Below are 18,669 nucleotides of genomic sequence, written 5' to 3' on the forward strand. Positions count from 1 at the left end.
CACACAGGGGCAGGGCACATATAGGGCAAATATTGTTTTTGGTGAAAAAAAAAAAAGGAAATGGAAGGCTGGAGAGACGGCTGCCGGGACCAGGAGGACCTCCTCGGGGGCCTTGAGGACCAAGGCTGGTGCCTTGCCTGTGGGGTCTATGGACACACGGTGGCAATCTGCCCCTTCCAAGGTGAGGAGGAGGAACCGGCCCAGGAGAGGAAGTTAGGGAGAAGGAGTATGAAGAGAAGGGGGAAAGGAAAGCTGCAACAGCAACCGCAGCAACAGCAGGAGGAGGTCGGGGATGATGACTCAGAGGTTTTTTTAAAGAACCTCGCGGTGGAGTTATGCCCTGGCTGTGAGGCTTATGGGCACACTTTAGCCATATGCCCCACGCAGTGTGAAGAGGAGAAACTAGCGCCCAGACGGGGGGACCGCGAGCATCCAGCGCCCAGACGGGGGGACCGCGAGCGTCAAGCGCCCAGACGGGGGGACCACGGAAATCCAAAGCCCGAGAGGCAGCTGTTCCCATCTCCACCAGCAGAGAGAAAATGCCTGCTGTCCCCTTCTCCACCAGCAGAGGGAAAATGCCTGCTGTCCCCATCTCCACCAGCAGAGGGAAAATGCCTGCTGTCCCCATCTCCACCAGCAGAGGGAAAATGCCTGCTGTCCCCATCTCCACCAGCAGAGGGAAAATGCCTGCTGTCCCCATCTCCACCAGCAGAGGGAAAATGCCTGCTGTCCCCATCTCCAACAGCAGAGGGAAAATGCCTGCTGTCTCCACTTCCACCAGCAGAGGGTGAATGCCTGCTGGGTCCACTTCCACCAGCAGAGGGTGAATGCCTGCTGGGTCCACTTCCCCCACCGTCACCATCACGAGGAGAGGAGCCGGAGCTGCCTCTGCCTCCACCATCACACCCAGCAGAGGAAGAATGCCTGCTGGTTTCCCCATCACAACCAGCAGAGGAAGAATGCCTGCTGTTTTCCCCTTCCGAGACAGAGGGAGAACCGCACCCGTCCCCTGCAAGTGAGGTAGAGCTGCACCAGTCCCCAGCAAGTGATGTAGAGCTGCACCAGTCCCCTGCAACAGGGGGAGACTACACGCTGCTCCCACCTTCGTCACCAGGAGACTACACGCTGCTCCCACCTTCATCGCCAGGAGCAGAGCAGCCGGAATTACCTCTGCCTCCATCACCACCAGGGGGAGAGGTGCAGAAGCTGCCTCTCCCTTCACCAGAAGTACCAGGACGTGATGCTGGCATTCCTCAGCAACCACTGCATAGTCTGCTGAGGGGAGCACAGTGGAAAACAGCCTGGCCGCAGCGGCTACGAAGAGGGCCAACACCGCCGCAGCCACTGCCTGGTGCTCCGCATCGCCTGGGGCTGCCTGGTGCTCCGCATCACAGCAGGAAGTACTGTGGCCGGAACCCCACCAAGGGGAGCTGCCGGCCACGAAGAACGGGGGGGAGGTCCGGAGACCACCAACCCCAGCAGCAGTTTCGCTGCTGGAGATCGTGGGGGAGGTCAGGAGACCTGCTCCCACTGCAGCATTTCACTGCTGGAAGTACTGTGGCCGGAGCCCCGGAAGAGGGAGCTGCCGGCTATGAATAAGGGGGGAGGTCAGGAGACCACCCCCCAAGCAGCCTTTCCGCTGCCAGGACTACCCCTGCTGGAGGAGCCAGACTGGGGACTATTAATATCTCTGCTGACAGCATTTTCCGCTGTCAGCTGTGAAACTGCCGGAATTGCCACCAGCAGCAGAAGAGTGGCAGGAGTGTGCCACCCCGCTGTCAGCATCGCTGCTGACAGCCTTACGACCTGTGGGCTCCTTGAAGCCTCCGGTTCTGGCCCAGGACTTTGTGCTGGACTTTTGGGCTATTAAGGGGGGAGGTGGCCGTTGAGGCCATGTGTGCTGCGCACAAGGGGGTGTATATGTGGCAATGTGCCCCACCCCTGTGTGCATTTGTGTGTTATATGTTGTATGTTACGTGTGTTAATGTTGGTGTATAGATGTGGCTGCACGGGATATAAATGGGTGTGTGCAGCACGAGTTATTTAAAATGTTAATTGTATTTAGACACGAGGATTGCACTTCACTTCACATGCATTTAAAGTATTTAATATGTGTGCACGGGGTTGCACATAATTAATTCACGTGCTGGGATTCAAGTGAATAATTAATTAGTAATTGAATCCCGGCTCAACAGTATATATAGATGCACGTTTCACTCACTCGGGGTTGTGTGTTCGGTGAGTGGAGAACGGATGTGGAGAGGAGAAAGGAAAATAAACAAAGATGATAATAATAATAATAATAATAAGTATTTCACTCACCGTGTTTGCTTGTCTGTTCGTGCACTCTGTTCGTCTGTTTACTGCTTTATCGTCGTTTTGGTCGTCTATTTATTTGGGCTTAAAGTGCCGTGTTCTGTTTTGTTCAACCTTTTTATTTATTATTTGTTTATTTAGCAGACACCTTTATCCAAGGCGACTTACAGGGACCAGGGTGTGTGAACTATGCATCAGCTGCAGAGTCACTTACAACTACGTCTCACCCGAAAGACGGAGCACAAGGAGGTTAAGTGACTTGCTCAGGGTCACACAATGAGTCAATGGCTGAGGTGGGATTCGAACCGGGGACCAATATAACTGTTTTGTTTTAAAAACATAAGAAAATGTAAGTGATGCACTTTAACAACATTTCCAGGCATATACTTTCTTTAAAGGTACTTACAGGTGAAAGAGTTAATTGTATATTTTATATGTCTTGACTATTCCCCCCAGCAGACTAAAAACATCCCCACCATTTATTAGTAAGCATACAAGTCTGTGTATTAAACCAATAACCCAAGACTGTGTAAATAATATTGGTGATTGATTATTCCAAGACATGTTATGTACAAAATATAGTAACTTAAAATACAGTATAATTTTTTTTAATGTATATCTTGTCTATATAATACTTTACAACTAAGGAGCAACCAGATTATCTGATTATGACTACATACTGTAAAGTTACCAAATGTTACGCATCAAATACACAACATTTTACACATCTGATATACTAAACATACACTGTGCTGGTTTCATGCAGGTACACTTTTCCTATTAAGTGTGCTGTGTTTTGTTTTAGTCTGTATTTTTAAAGTCTAATGCTCACACACTCTATCACAAAATGACACAAAGATAAAAAAAAAAATCAAAAGCAGAAATATATTTAATCTTATTCACACTCACATGTGCAAAAAGAGTGAATAAAGTGCTCAAAAGCAAACATTTCAGCAGACCCTGCTGCTATCATCAGTGCAATCAACCTACTGTAAATAACATCAAATATCATGTTGATTCTTCACAGCCACCTCTGTCTGGATTGTTGGGCAGTTTTGTGCACTGGGGGGAGCAACGTGCCAGGAGAACACTCGGGCTGGACCTACAGCTGCCAAGCACCTCTGTCCACAGGTTCGGTTGGAGGGGAATGAGATGGCACCTTTTTTTAAAAATGTTGTTTATGATTTAAATTTTCAATTCCCCTGTTTCTGAACCCGATATCCTGGTAATCCATGCTGGAGGCAATGATTTAGGAAAATTGAAAAGCGTGGAATTAATTCAAAGAATGAAAAACGATTTAAAAAATCTTGTGCATCACCCAGAGACATCTTTGGAAAGATGTAAAAGCATCTCCAAAAATAAACAAAGCACGTAAATGGGTGAACAATGTCATTTCTGATTTTGTAAGGGGTTTAGGGGGGATTCAGTATGGTATCCTGAAATTAAATATGATCAGGTTGGGCTTTTTAGGGGAGGGGTGGTGGTGTCCATATGAGTGACACAGGTAACGATATATTCCTAGAAAACCTCCAGCATGGAATTAAACCACACCTCCTGTAAATATGTTATCCTTTCCTTCCCATAACCACCCTTACACAGTTGTTTTTCTTTTATTGCATTATTTTATATGTTTAAATAAAAGTATTTTATTACTTGAGAAATGTAAATGGGCTTAAGTATTAATTTATGATATTTTGTGATATATGATATATGATGCATGATGTCTTTATATAGGATACATGTGATATCTTTCAAATGATAAAGCAAGGTCATGAATTAAGTTATGGTACAATAAGTATTCTTAAACTGAGCTGCACTGATGTACAACATAAAAATAATAAAAAATCGAAAAACTTTCGGTGAAGAATGAGTTCTCACGCAGCTTTACATAGTAATTTTCACATTTTTCCTGAAATACCACTAATGGAGACATTTATTGTTGAAGTGAAGTTCAGTGAAATTTACAGTGATATTAACATAACTTAGTTTAAAAGGAACCTACAAAAGCTTAAATACTTCCTTAGGGTATGACAAGAACGACATTTTTGAAAGTAAACGTTTGAGAAGACGTGATTTAAACTACACACAAATATAAATTATACAAACAAAAAGACATTTTTAAGACCTGTATTTGTGTCAGCGAGTATGAGTCTATTGAACAGTTTAACAGGGTGGTCTGATTGTGATATGGGGGTGTTTTAGCAGTGCAGGGACTAGAGATTTGATTGAAAAGTGAATGAATGCAGCCATGTATCAAAACATTCTACAAAGTAATGATGCCATGTTTGTAGGCTGATTGACAGAAACCTTATCTTCCAACAATGACCTAAAGCATACAGCGAAGTCAACTCTGGAATTCTTAAAGGAGATAAAAATATTTTAAAATGACTTATGTATATGGTAGTTGTTATACTACAACATGTGATATGCTGTTTTATTTTTCCTAATATACCACGGATAGAGACTTATTGTGAAAGTGAGGATTAAAGACTTTCATGGAGGGAGAGCTATCCAAACTGTAATACTATATACAGCGAGTACGTGTCTATCATGTAACGCGGCCACCATGTTAACTGGTACAGATGCCCATAATAAATCATGGAATTACTCTAAAGCACATTTAAGCCAGTCGTTCAGTGCGTTCTTCTATTATTCACTCTGTATAAATTAAACGTTTACAGTTTTAGCCCACCTTCCCACATGTAGACTTGATTAAAAACGACAAAAACAGTATTTTGTACATGAAGAAGTGTTCGTACTTCACTCCATTCAAATTACTGGAAAAGTTCAAAATCAGAGCAAATGTACAGTGGTATTATAACTTAGTTCAAGTGAGCCTACATAAACACCTACATAACTTAAATAGCACTTAAATACACCTTAACTGTATTGTGATATTCTGCAACCTCTGTAACTCGCCCTGGATAAGGGCATCCTCTAAGCAAATAAATAACAACAACAAATACTGTACTTTGCTTTTGTATGACAGGAACTAATTTTTTTGAAAAGAAGTAATCGTTTGTTGAGTGATTTTAAATACACACAAATATAAATTATACTATCAAAAATATGTTTTTAAAACATTGATTTTTGCTAAAAACACATTGCAAACACACCTAGGGCCGGTTTTTCAAAACTTTTAATTTGGATCAAAGTGATCCGGATTTTGTAATGCTATATTTTGTGCAAGATTACTTTTATCTGGATTATTTTGATCCAGTTTTTCAAAAAATGTCACTGCTGGATTACATTTATCCAGATAACAAATAAACATGATTGCGAAATCCAGTTTTTTGAAGTAGGCTAGTTCTTAAATTTTATTTTTTTTTCAGATGCCTTTTTTTATGATATAACCTAATTTAACAAATTAAATAAGATTGTGGTAATAATGATTAATACACAACTTTATTTATATTTGTTTTATATTTTAACAGAATCTAAATCACTTTTAATGTTAGTGCACATATAACCCATGCAAATAATGGTTATTTTATTTATGCCTACTTAGCAGAAATTAAATCACTAAATCTAAATTGAATAAAAATAAAACTTTTGAAAAAAGGATATGTGTTTTTAGACATCTTCATCGTCTTCCTCGTCGGTCGGGAGTCCAGCATCTCTCAGACGATCTTAGTTTAAGGAGGTGTATGTGAAGGTGTATACATATGCTTTTTTTAAATTAAAGCTATACCACTAAATATGTGTTTTCCTGTTTGCTTGCATGGATACAGAACTTAAATAAATATGTAAATAATATATTCTAACACTCTATTTGGACATATAGCGTGTGTTTGCTATGACAATTCAAACAAAATATCGATGTTCTATGATCATTTAAAAGCTAAATCCACCTCCGCAGTAGGATCACAATAATCCTGGTATTTTGGATCAAAGTAATCCTGATCTCCTCTTTAAATTCCGAAAAACCCTACTGCAACATTTAATCGTGATTAAAAATGCGATCGGATTACCAAAACGAAATCCGGATCACAGTAATCCCGATCGCATTTCAATGTTTTGAAAAACCCAACTGCACAATATAATCCAGATCAAACGCGGAAATCCGATTACCAAAGCTTTGAAAAAAAAGCCCCTGAAGATTAAATTCAATTACATTACATTAATACATTAAACGTAAATTTACTTTACACTATGATATTTAAAACGACAAATGTCACAGTTTTTTTTTTTTTTAAAAAATCACTTTTTGTAGTAAAAAAATAAAAACTGTTTGCAGTACCTCTCGCTTCTTAAAAAAAACAAAACAATGGCGTCCTGTAAACTTCAACTCAAACGATTCAGAATTTCACGCATGTGCAAAAAGGCAAGAGGCTACTTATTTTCCATGACACAGGGTGCTCTTAATTAATTGCTGTCTATCATTACCAATTTCCTATTTAAACCCTAATCACACACACCTTCCCTGTCAAGTGTTTTTTTAGTTTTTAAACATTCAGACTGTGTCCGAATAGTGACTTACCTATTCAAACGTGCTTCAGCCTAGCATTTTGCTTTAAACAGAACAATAGCTCACCTATTGAATTCGCTCCATCAGTGTCAAAATACAGTCGCTTTGCTTCCACGTCCGATTTAGACGATTTCGAGCAACACATTTTATTTATTTATTTATTTAAGTTTAGTCGTTGCCAATGATTTTACCCCAGTTTTCTCCCCAATTTGTATTCTCGCCAATTGTATTTTTATTAATCCCGGTTCACCGTTGCAACCCCCCGGCAACTCGGGGAACGGCAGCTGACACACGCGTCCTTCGAAACGTGTCCCTGCCTAGCCGTCTTTTTTCACACTGCAGATCCACAGTGAAGCCATCAGACCTACAGTGCCGGAGGACAACTCAGATCTGAATGGCTCCACAGCAGATCCGCAGGTGCCGTATCAGCCACAGGAGTCACTGGTGTGCGGTGAACTGTGGATTGCCCTGCCGACCTAAGCCCTCCCTATCCAGGCGGAGCTCGGCCAATTGTGCACCACCCCCTGGGAACTCCCGGTCACAGTTGGCAATGACATAGCCTGGATTCGAACCCGCGATCTCCTGGCTATAGGGCGCATGCGGAGTACCTTTACTGGATGCGCCAATCAGGAGTCTCAGAACAACTAATTTTCGATCATTCCTGCGGTGAAGTTAGTTCTCGGCCGTCCGTTTCCTTCAGCAACATCTTCACCAGCCAACCCGGCAACTGTGCCATGCCGTTCAAAGTGCCGGTCTAATACTCAATCCCAACTGCAACTGCACTACAAAGATTGGCCTATCTCCAAACTTCTAAAAGCTTGGTGTAATAAAGGCATCAACATTCCCACCAGCAGTGATCGCATGGCCCTTTTCAACTCTTACTGCAAAGCCATATCCGCAGAGCCCGTCTTTCCTCCCCGCCTGCAAGCAACATTAAGCGGACATACCCTTACCCACTTCGCACACCACTCCTGACTTCGCAGAGCCTTCTCAAATTCCATCCGGAGACCCAGCTCTCCACATCCATCAGAGTATCTTTGATGATTTAAAAGTCTTCATCCAGCCTATAACAACCATCAATGATCGGGATGACAACTTAGAAAACCGAGGCTCACTACAATCATCGGTGGCCATTACCTCCTTTCCTCCATCTTCAAATCCTGCAGTAGCTTCCACTTCCTGCTCCTCAGCCTTGGTCCCGCTATCGACTTTCCAGAGTACAACCTGGCATCAGCAACGGCTTCCGGTTCCCACTCAGCAGGTAGTATTAAGCGTCATTCTCTTTCAGCCAACATTGTGAAACATATAATCAAAGGTAAAAACATAAATCTGGTCTCCATACTTATTGCAAGTTTTTGGACCACCATGTAATCAATTGCGGTGATCTTTCAGTTACCCTCAAATCCCATGACCCACGCCTGCTGAAGAACTTGACCCTGGGGGAATTCGTCCTCGCCTTTTCCATTTACTGTGACGTTCTCTGCTCAGTCTACACACACCAGCGCAATGAGCTAGATCAGTATTTATTCTACGTCATGGAACTCTGTAAGAGTGGGGTACCATGTTCCACTGGGGTACCATGTTATTTGAGTACCACAAAGTCTTTTCAGCTAAAGCCGCTTCTATTCTAACTTCAGATAACCACATCATCGACTGGTCTTCACCAGACTTAGATCTCTTTAACCGCATATTCAGCTGGCTATTAGAGAGGTGAGTTAAAAAAAACCTGACCTGCCTTAAAGTGTCCTGAGATTCTGGAGCCTGTTGACAACCCTATCTGAGAGCTATGAGGAAAACATTACCGTGATGAGTGACATAAATCTCCCTGCAAAATAAAATACACATTGATTAAAATGCTCCATGTGTGTAACATATATCAAATAGGCTACGAAATAGTTTAAAAATTATTTTAATAAAATCATTGAAGGGGGCTCTGTGCGAGTAGTGACTGGATGCTACACTGAAAATATATTTGTCATCTCTTTAAATACATGCAGACATTTTTAATTAAAAATTAATTGACACAGTGACAAATATTTGGGGTACTATAGCCCCTTTGTTGAAGGGGCCTGATTGAAAAAAATGAAGCAATAAATGTGACACCCCGATAAATGCATCACCTTTACACAAAAGTAATTATCTAGTATATAATAACATTGATATATAGCCCTATTTTATTTAAAACAGACGAGAAAAGCAATGAAATTAAACCAATGAGAAAAACATTTAACATTTTTTTTCTGCCACACCCCCTTTAAGAAAATAGTCCTGTTTTAAATCCAGTCATAGAGAACATCCCTGATTCTCTTCAGAGTAAAAGTGTGTTGAAATACTGTGAAGATAAGAAAGAACAGGATTCTTGTTTCAGATGATCTCTGCAGTGGCATTAACGGAGACCAAATTCTAGGCGTTAAATAGCTTTCAATGCATCACACTAACAGCTTGTTGTTGACCTTTGATCGCTAAAAAGTGTTAGAGCTTCACTGTATGCAAGTAATTCACTGATCTTTCTGAGATTGCAGAGGGATAGGGATTCCATTGATGAACAGTGGAAAGCTCTCCTCTGAAGATTTGAGATGAATTGAGGCTGGTATCAGAAATACCAGGTTTGTTATTTAAATGGAATAAAAAAAGTAATCTGTGCTTGCTCCTCGTGGTATTCTTTGATAACTAAAAGACACAGCTATTAAATTAATTACTTTCACATGTTGCAAGTGTTGATTTTACTTTCAAGGGACTATCTTGAGATCTGTCTTTTTTTTTTTTCTTCAAAAAAATCAATGACGACTGTGGTTCTTAAGGAGTGTCCTTGATACTACTGGAATAAACAATTGTGAGCATCATGTTTTAATAACTGCTTGTGCTACGTAAAACCTGGTTGGTGCTGATTGGCTCTACTGAAGCATATTACAGAAGCTGTGCACAGACTGAAGCTGCAAGTCAGAGGTACCAGGAGTGACTTATCATGGATCCTCTGATGGGTATAGACCAAGCTGAAATTAAATTGATAAATGACACTGGGTTGCCTGTTTGTGGAACTGATTCAAGCCTTCCTTTGGAGGGACCAGGAGCTCAACCCTATCAGAGTTCAGATTGTAATGGGTCTGCTGTCAAACTGGTGGACCAAAGCCCACCTTTGCTGGTTGATGCATGGCTGGTTCCTCTCTTTTTTGCCCTCATCATGTTGGTGGGGCTGGTGGGAAACTCTTTGGTTATTTATGTGATTACCAAACACAGGCAGATGAGGACCGTCACTAACTTTTACATAGGTAAGATCTAACAAGATTTAATTCCAAAACTGGTACAGATCCAGATCTCTGGATTGTTTTGTTCACATAGCATTTATTATATTTCCACTTGGTGTAATGGATTAACAATGTCTATACTACAGCAAAAAAGAAAAAATACCACAAACAAGACAACAACACATTATTTAATAATTCATTTGAAGTTAAGAACTCACAGTGCAGTTTTCATTACTAACATATCATTGAAGCACTGACTGGGTCATATTCACAAAGCTTCAACTCCTGCATTACATAAACATGATGAAATGTGTTATTGTTTTCATTAAACTGTTCTAGATTGTTGTTGGTTTCTGCAAGAACAGTTAGTTTATATCAAACTTAATTGAGCTAAACAGATTTACCATGATAAACTTTTACAAGGGACCAAAAACAACCCAGTGTTTTCCACCAGTCTTACCCACACATTTAAAATGTGTAGTATATCACAAGTTAATGCAAAATAATTTTCTGCTTTGTAGTTTAATTTATATATGTTTGTATTATTTCAACAGCAAACTTAGCCACCACGGACATACTTTTCCTTGTCTGCTGTGTGCCTTTCACTGCCACGCTGTACCCTCTGCCTAGCTGGGTCTTTGGGGACTTCATGTGCAGAATCGTCAACTACCTGCAACAGGTTTGTGACTGCTGGCATTGGGTTAACACTTATAAATAACAAAGCAACCGATTAATGTAACATTATTGATGTAAGCAAGGTGAGGCAGAGAAAATGCAATTACACACAGTATAAAGCAATTTATTCACACATATTCACATATTATGTTAATATGATGTTAATATGACACTTGAAAGTCATGGTACAGTAAGCTGACCGTGGAGCTGGTGCCAGTAACTTAACTTTGTAATATTGTACTGTAGACTTTAGAGGCAGTTACATTCTCTTTTTTAGATTTAAGATATATATATATATATATATATATATATATATATATTTAATTTTTTTTTTAAAATAAAAAACAGAACACCGAAGTCCCGAAGCTTCCAATAAACAACCCCCAGAGATTATTTATGATACAGCACTTAGAAGTACAAATGGTTTATGCTGACCTTTATCCTTGCTATTTATTATTACTAATAATTGCTTTCTGTTATTCTTTCATATTATAATACAGGTAACATGCATTTTTTTTAAGAAGTGTGCAATTAAGATTACAGTACATGTATTTTAGGTATTGCCTTAGCTTTTATGTATTGCTTTGGTATTTTACATTTCAAGAAAGTATTGATTCCAAAGCTTCCAATAAATATCCCCAGAGGTTAATTTAAGAGCTACATGCACCCTAGATGTGTCTTGCTAGTTCTATAATATTTGCAGATTATTTTTCCTTTAAAAAAAAAACTTTAATAAACACTTTGTAAATATATAACCCTTATAATTTAAAATTGATCATTATAGACAGATTCTTTTTTTTTTATACAGGTGATTTAACTTGGTAATCATATGTATAAGCAGTAACCATTTTGTACTACATGTCCTCTTCTAACTCTGCAGGTGACAGCACAAGCAACCTGCATCACCCTAACAGCCATGAGCATGGACCGCTGCTACGCCACTGTCTACCCACTACAGTCGCTGCGGCATCGTACTTCCAGAGTGGCTATGGCAGTCAGCGTTGGCATCTGGATAGGTATCTGTCTATTGCTATATCTAAGATCAAAAAGATTTTTTGCTTCAAGTACCATGAGGAGCATAAAATAAAATTTTAAAAATACATATATTATTTATTATAATGTATCTGCATAATTTATTTAATTGTTGGGTCTCTGTAACAGGGCGAGGTGCCCTGTACATTGTTTTGTTTATTTATTTTTAGAACTGAGGTTTGATAGAGCAAAATAGGTCAAAACAATACTTAGAAAATGTATCTGGAAGCATAAACAATCGTTTATATTTAACCTGTATTCAATGAAAGGCAGAATTATGTTTTGAACACATCAAAAATAGAGCAGATACCAAAGCTATTTACTGATGCAGGTGTAACAGGGGGAGACGTTACCTGTGTGGGTCGTCACTGATAATAAGAGCCAAGACACAGAGCATTGGTGTTTAACATGCCGCACAGGCGCACATATTTAATAAACATACAAGTGCAGACACTAGGGTACCAACAATGGTAACCCTAGTGCCAGATTTAATCAACAAAACACAGCTATCAAATAAAAGCCCACAGATGGCGAGCGCTACTCCCACTAAAAGAGAGGTCTCGCTCCAGGAACCTACTACAGTCAGCACTTGGATATACTACACTGAGATACATGTCAGAACCTACTACAGTCAGATACTGTCCTTGTATTAAGAAACAAATCAATTTCCATATATATGTAACAAATTAATGCAATTACCCGTCACATGTGATTTCCGACTCCATCACCAGTTTTCTGACACAAAGCCCATGTCTTCAATATTACCATTTATTTGTTTATCCGTAACAACCCGCATTTTCTTTCTTGCGTGCCAAATCAGTTTGTCTTTATTGTGCAGTTACACAGCTCTTCCTCCAGTTTCACATGATGAAAATGCAGCAAAAAAATAAATATTAAACGAGACAAGCTACGGTAATGTAAAACAGTTAATCATTAAACAGTTTTAGATACTGTGATGCATTAAAAAAAAAAAATCTGTGATCTTTAGTTGCTTTTGCGCATTTTCATTTGCAAGTGAACTGTGACATTAGGGCCGTATCGAGCACTATATGCAATTTTGAATACTAACTTTGGATGCTGTTTTAATTCTGAAAACTGTTTTTTTTTTAAAATATCTTTTGCTAAATTGCATTGCCTTTCCCGTTTTACTCAGTTCTGTGCTTGGTAACATTTTTTATTTAATTCTGCTGTTGGGTCGTTAATGGGGAATTTTACATACTGCTACAATACGTACCGGATTTAAAAGTATGTACTGTATTACAGTCCACCTGTCATCTCTTTTGGCAAGTGATATTTTCAGAACCATATGGTTCTGAATTAAAATACTTCTGTTGAAAATATATACCAACAAAACCAACTACAGTGCATCTAAATTGAATTATACTTATTTTAAAACACAGTCCTTTCAGTTATGTAATTTTGACATTGTATCTTTTTGTGTGCCCTGAAAAAACGGACAAGGGTGGAACGGGCCAAAATGAAATAATCAGATATGCGTCACACTCGTTTAACCGTCACTGAAGTCACAATTGTATAGTCGGATATGTGAGTGCTGATTGTACACTATGAAATCCTCACTATAGTGGTATGGGATAAACATCCCTAAACTAAACTATCTCGACTGCACCCAGAGTCCCGGCATCTGCCCTGCGACTTCCGATGATCCCGGCTGGGCAGTGTCTTCACTGAATCTGTCTGGCAGATGAAGGGTTCTGTAGTCTTTTTCCCCTGGAGCAGACACTCTCATCTTCAGTGAAACACGAAAATGTCAGTGCAGCACACGTCTGTGGGTCAGTGGCCTAGCAGCAGCCAAGATCTGGGGCGCAACTGCTTTTTGAACTGGCCGTAGGTTCCCCGTGGTACGGCCTCTAGCCAATCAGGAACTCTCGATCAGCCAAGCCCCGAACCTCCCTGCTCAATTGGTTGCCTGGCAACGCATCTCCCATTGCGTGTCCCAGCTGCTTCCACAGCGCATATGCAGAGGAGCAAGCGACAGGTCAATATTTATTCCTCTGAGACAGCATTAAACAATGCTATTATTATTTGTTTATCCAAGGCGACTTGCAGAGACTAGGGTGTGTGAACTATGCATCAGCTGCAGAGTCACTTACAACTACGTCTCACCCGAAAGACGGAGCACAAGTGACTTGCTCAGGGTCACACAATGAGTCAGTGGCTGAGGTGGGATTTGAACCAGGGACCTCCTGGTTACAAGCCCTTTTCTTTAACCACTGGACCACAAAGCCTTATGTACCATACATAGATTGTGAATGGCACAGTGATCTATAATACCTCAGATTTTAATAACATAGACCGGATCTCCAGCCCTTGCTGACAAAATAGAAGAAAAATCAAGAATGAGGTGACTGTTTTAATTTGCTTAACTGTAACAATTTAAAGCACACAATGCTCCATCTAAGGTTTTAGTGATCTGAATAATTATGTAACTTTCATTTGCCTCAGTCTGCTGCAGAGGCTGTGTGCATAATACACCACACGTAATTCATCACATGATTACAGGTGCGTTCGGTTGATTAAACAGTACTGTTGATCAAAGATCGGATAATTGACTCTCTAGCAGCTTCTGCTGCTAAAATGGCTACGAGATTTAGCTGCCAAAAAAAGGACCAGCAGACTGAGGCAAATGAAAGTTACAGAATTATTCAGACCACTAAAACTTTGTTCTTGATTTTTCTTCTAATTTGTCATTAAAGGCTGGAGATCCTGTCTATGTTATTGAGCAGCTAAGATTGTTGACTAGGATTCATTCGCGCTCTGTCACAGGGTCTCTTTGATGCCTGAATAAAAAAACAAATAATGAACTATAAACGTAATAGTATATGTCAACCTAATTCCTCTTCCAGATAGTCACAAGGCCAAAAAAGCAGAAAACAGAGTCTTCCAAGTTTTAATGTCTGTATTTCAGGTTCCTTTGTTCTGTCCGTTCCTGTTGCTGCATATCAGACGCTAGACACAGGATACTGGTATGGACCTCAGACGTACTGCATCGAGGCGTTCCCCTCAGTCTACCATCAGAAGACGTTCATTCTCTACACCTTTTTGGCAGTGTATCTTCTGCCACTTGTTACAATTTGTGTTTGCTATGCATTCATGCTGAAAAGAATGAGCAGACCAGTGGTTGAACCATCAGATAACAACTACCAGGTAAGATTTGTGCATGATAAAAATAGAACAATACATTCTTGTAACATGTCATGTGCACTTAATTAGGGCCAACCATGTTTTTTTTAAATTTTTTTTTTAATCGTGCTTTACTATGCTTATATATAATTGGTTTGCCATTTTAGTGTGATTTTCTACCGTTACAATGGTAAACTGTAGTAGGCTGTTATAAGGGTTTCACTAATTCTGAACAAAGAAGTGACACATACAGTGAAACTGTGTTAGCCCAGATGAAATGTGTCATCGGGGGTGCAGTGAAACGTGTAAAGAAAATGTGAGCATGAGGGAGAGCTTTTGTATCAACTGTCAGCATGTGAAATTACTCACACGCTTACAGAACACTTTGATACAAAATGGCACCCAACTTAAAAATTTAGAGCAACCTTCCCTTCATTATTCTAGTCTTTAAATATAGTAAACATTTGAAAGCTGCTAAATACCCATGGAAGTGTGCTGGTTTAGTTTTAGCATTTGGTTATACTGGGGTCAGTTCTAGGGTCAGGTTGTCCATATTATCCAAGGGCGTCAGCAGGTTGTCTCTCCATATGCTGATGCAAACTACGAGAGCTGAGGGTCACTGTGTATGTCTACCCCAAAGTGTTCTGCTTAGAGTTTCTGAAGACAGAATCAGAGGATGCACTAATGTCCTGACAGGTCAAGAGTCAGTGAAAGTGGTTTAGATTCAGTATACTCTAATTAAGCCTGTTATTAAGAAAACAAGCTCAAGGTAGATTAGCACATGATGCTGTGCTTCTTGAGTGCCTTATTCATTTATTATCTTGAACTTAGGCACTAGAGTGTGTGCCCATCTTAGGAATCCTATTTTGTGAAGGAAATTATTGTATATTTATCATCTTTTTGTTTCCTGGGTCCTTCCTGAATATGAGCTGAGTGTTTCATCTTAATCAGGTGTTCCTTGTGTGTGTGTAAATTAAAAAAAAACAATCATGGTTAACTATAAAGAAGTCAGGCAACCATATGCTGATGGACATTTTTTGTCACAGTAAAGACCATGAATGTATTTATTTCATGCGTATCCATTCTGATATATATGTTTCCACCCCTCTTCGAATTCATCTCAGCAACATAGGAAAAACAATGTCACAGTGATATACAAGTATATTAATACAATAAGTGAAACCTTGATGTTTAAACACTATTGATATTTTCTAGGTTCCATGAAAACATGCTTTCTCTTTCAGTAATTGGTAAGCTAGTAAAACAATCACTGGCAGAGAATGCATCAAATAATAAAATGGTTCTCTGCTACATCTAGCCAACTGAGGACTGTGCTAACTTTATGAAAAATATTGTAATTTATATAATGTACATTTATCTATTCATTTCAGTTTATTTAAGAGATGCAAATGACAATATCTACAGCATGCCTATGTCTAATATCTTGCAGGTCCAGCTTTTAGCAGAAAGATCTGAGGCTATACGCACCAAGATTTCCAAGATGGTGGTGGTGATTGTCGTGCTCTTTACAATCTGCTGGGGTCCCATTCAATTCTTCATCCTCTTTCAGGCTTTCGACTCCAACTTTCAGAAGAATTATGAGACGTACAAGATCAAAATTTGGGCCCACTGCATGTCCTACTCCAACTCATCTGTCAACCCCATCGTGTATGCTTTCATGGGGGCCAACTTCAGAAAGTCTTTTAAAAAGGCATTTCCTTTTATCTTCAAACAGAGAGTTGGCACCACAGGGGGAGCTGTTGTGAACACTGAAATGCACTTTGTTTCATCTGGAACATAAACACAAGGCCTGATGGAGGTTTCATAAATTTAGAAAAAATAATTGTATCTTAAAATTTTATTTAAAAAAAATCTTTGCATCTAAAGATTACCTCCTCCACTCATCGTAAATGTATATTGAGATTGCATAAGAGCTACCACTAATCTCAAGGAGTAGAGCATTGATTTGATTCATTATGTTGTTACTCATTCTAGACATTAATGTAAAGTTAGTTTTTTTCTGATCGATTTATTCCCTTAGAAGTCCACTCCTTGGTTGGTAATATTTGTTCATATTGAAGGAAACAATGTGATGGATAAACATGAAAAGGTGCTTATTTATAGTACAACTCTGTGTTAAGTATAGTTTGATAAATACAAATGTTCAAAATGTTTAGAACCAAAATGTTTGTTCGTTAAAACTAATTTAATTTCTAAATCCTTAATATGATCAAACAACTGGAAGCTAATAACAATAGAACCAGTATTTATAGTAGTAAAATAAAACCGACTTGTAAATTAAATCATTAGAAAAGTTGACAAACACAGTTACATAATAACATAATCCTGCTTTATTAATGTGATCAGGATTTGACAAGTGCTGTTTGAAATGAATCACTATTAAACAGCAATATGGACACACAATTACAGCAATGAGGGTAATGCAATCCTCTCAGTTAATGAGCTATTTCTGAGACTTTCTTACAGTAAATCACAGTTCGACTAGCCAATTGGATCAATACACTAACTGAAGTCACCAACTAGAAGAGAGGGCTTGAACTTGAGGTCAGCTATAAGCGAGGGATATAAATCTTCATGTATATATTTCTTAGACTATACTTTAGTAAGAACAAAGTGTCTTCTTGTGCTTTTTTCTGTATTATTCGTGTTTTAAGCAAACAATACCAGGAATTGTGTTTTATCATGCAACAACAGTGACCTCTGTAGACGCAGTTTTTTAATGAATATATAATTACATATTTTAAAAGTTTCTTAGACCAACTTGTCACTAACCTTTTAAAAAGTTCCTAACTAGGAAACTAGAGGGTATATAGAGTGAACCGTCTCCCTCACTAGCATAAAACACCTCTACCTGAAACAATCGATGAAGTCACTGCCAGAGTGCTAGCAAAGTTGTATTCAAATAAAAGACTGGCAGGCACAAGCTGCCTTATGGAAATATGTATAGTTTCTCCTTACACAATTTCTTTCTATAGCTTGGACGTGTCTATACACTGTATATTAGGAGTAACTATAAATTGAGTTTTTATAAAAGGGTTTTAAATAATCTCAATAGGTTATGTTTTGATGTTTTCTTTAAGCACCTCCAGTGTTTAAAGGAATGGGCTTGTAACCAGGAGGTCCCCGGTTCAAATCCCACCTCTGCCACTGACTCATTGTGTGACCCTGAGCAGGTCACTTAACCTCCTTGTGCTCCGTCTTTCGGGTGAGACGTAGTTGTAAGTGACTCTGCAGCTGATGCATAGTTTACACACCCTAGTCTCGTATCTTGTAAAGCGCTTTGTGATCGTGGTCCACTATGAAAGGCGCTATATAAAAATAAAGATTATGATTATTATTATTATTATTATTATTATTATTATTATTATTATTATTATTATTAATAATAATCACCTGGCTGTATTACTGATTACAGGATATAAACTGCATATTTCGCTAATATTTCTATGAATAGATGTGGAAAACACACTTGTTGTGCTTTAAAAAATAATACTTTGTAAGATAATGATTATTGCTTTTGTGCTACTGAGATATTTTAATAAAACATTTGTGGCTGAGCATGTTTCTCGTTTTGCTTTATTTTCAAAGAAATACAATAATACTATTTTTTTTCTAGTGCAGATTTGGGATAAAGGTACACAAATATAATGGCCGATGTAACTGTTAATTTGTGTAATCAAAAACTGACCCAAGCCGGGATAAAGTAAACAAATATAAAATGTAATCTGTGGTGCAATTAAATCAGCAAATTACAACTGGTTCAGTGAAATG

The 18,669-nt window shown here is 39.1% G+C and overlaps 1 protein-coding gene across 1 annotated transcript; it reads left to right on the forward strand.

Annotated features, from left to right (window-relative positions):
• Positions 1–9,742: 9,742 nt before the first annotated feature.
• Positions 9,743–18,357, forward strand: LOC117409153 (G-protein coupled receptor 54-like). Its single transcript, XM_058995961.1, has 5 exons — positions 9,743–10,053; positions 10,584–10,708; positions 11,585–11,720; positions 14,663–14,901; positions 16,328–18,357. The coding sequence occupies exons 1-5, from the start codon at positions 9,750–9,752 to the stop codon at positions 16,676–16,678; spliced, it is 1,155 nt and encodes a 384-aa protein (XP_058851944.1). The 5' UTR covers positions 9,743–9,749; the 3' UTR covers positions 16,679–18,357.
• Positions 18,358–18,669: the final 312 nt, after the last annotated feature.

This window comes from Acipenser ruthenus, chromosome 2, assembly GCF_902713425.1.
Source record: "Acipenser ruthenus chromosome 2, fAciRut3.2 maternal haplotype, whole genome shotgun sequence".
Classification (NCBI taxonomy): domain Eukaryota; kingdom Metazoa; phylum Chordata; class Actinopteri; order Acipenseriformes; family Acipenseridae; genus Acipenser; species Acipenser ruthenus.

What these genes read in the sequence shown, in the direction of transcription:
- LOC117409153 (XM_058995961.1), top strand. Translation starts at nt 9,750, where the DNA reads ATGGATCCTCTGATGGGTATAGACCAAGCTGAAATTAAATTGATAAAT. An exon ending in TCGTCAACTACCTGCAACAG is followed by an intron (nt 10,709 to 11,584) that starts GTTTGTGACTGC and finishes CTAACTCTGCAG; the next exon opens with GTGACAGCACAAGCAACCTG. An exon ending in CATCAGATAACAACTACCAG is followed by an intron (nt 14,902 to 16,327) that starts GTAAGATTTGTG and finishes AATATCTTGCAG; the next exon opens with GTCCAGCTTTTAGCAGAAAG.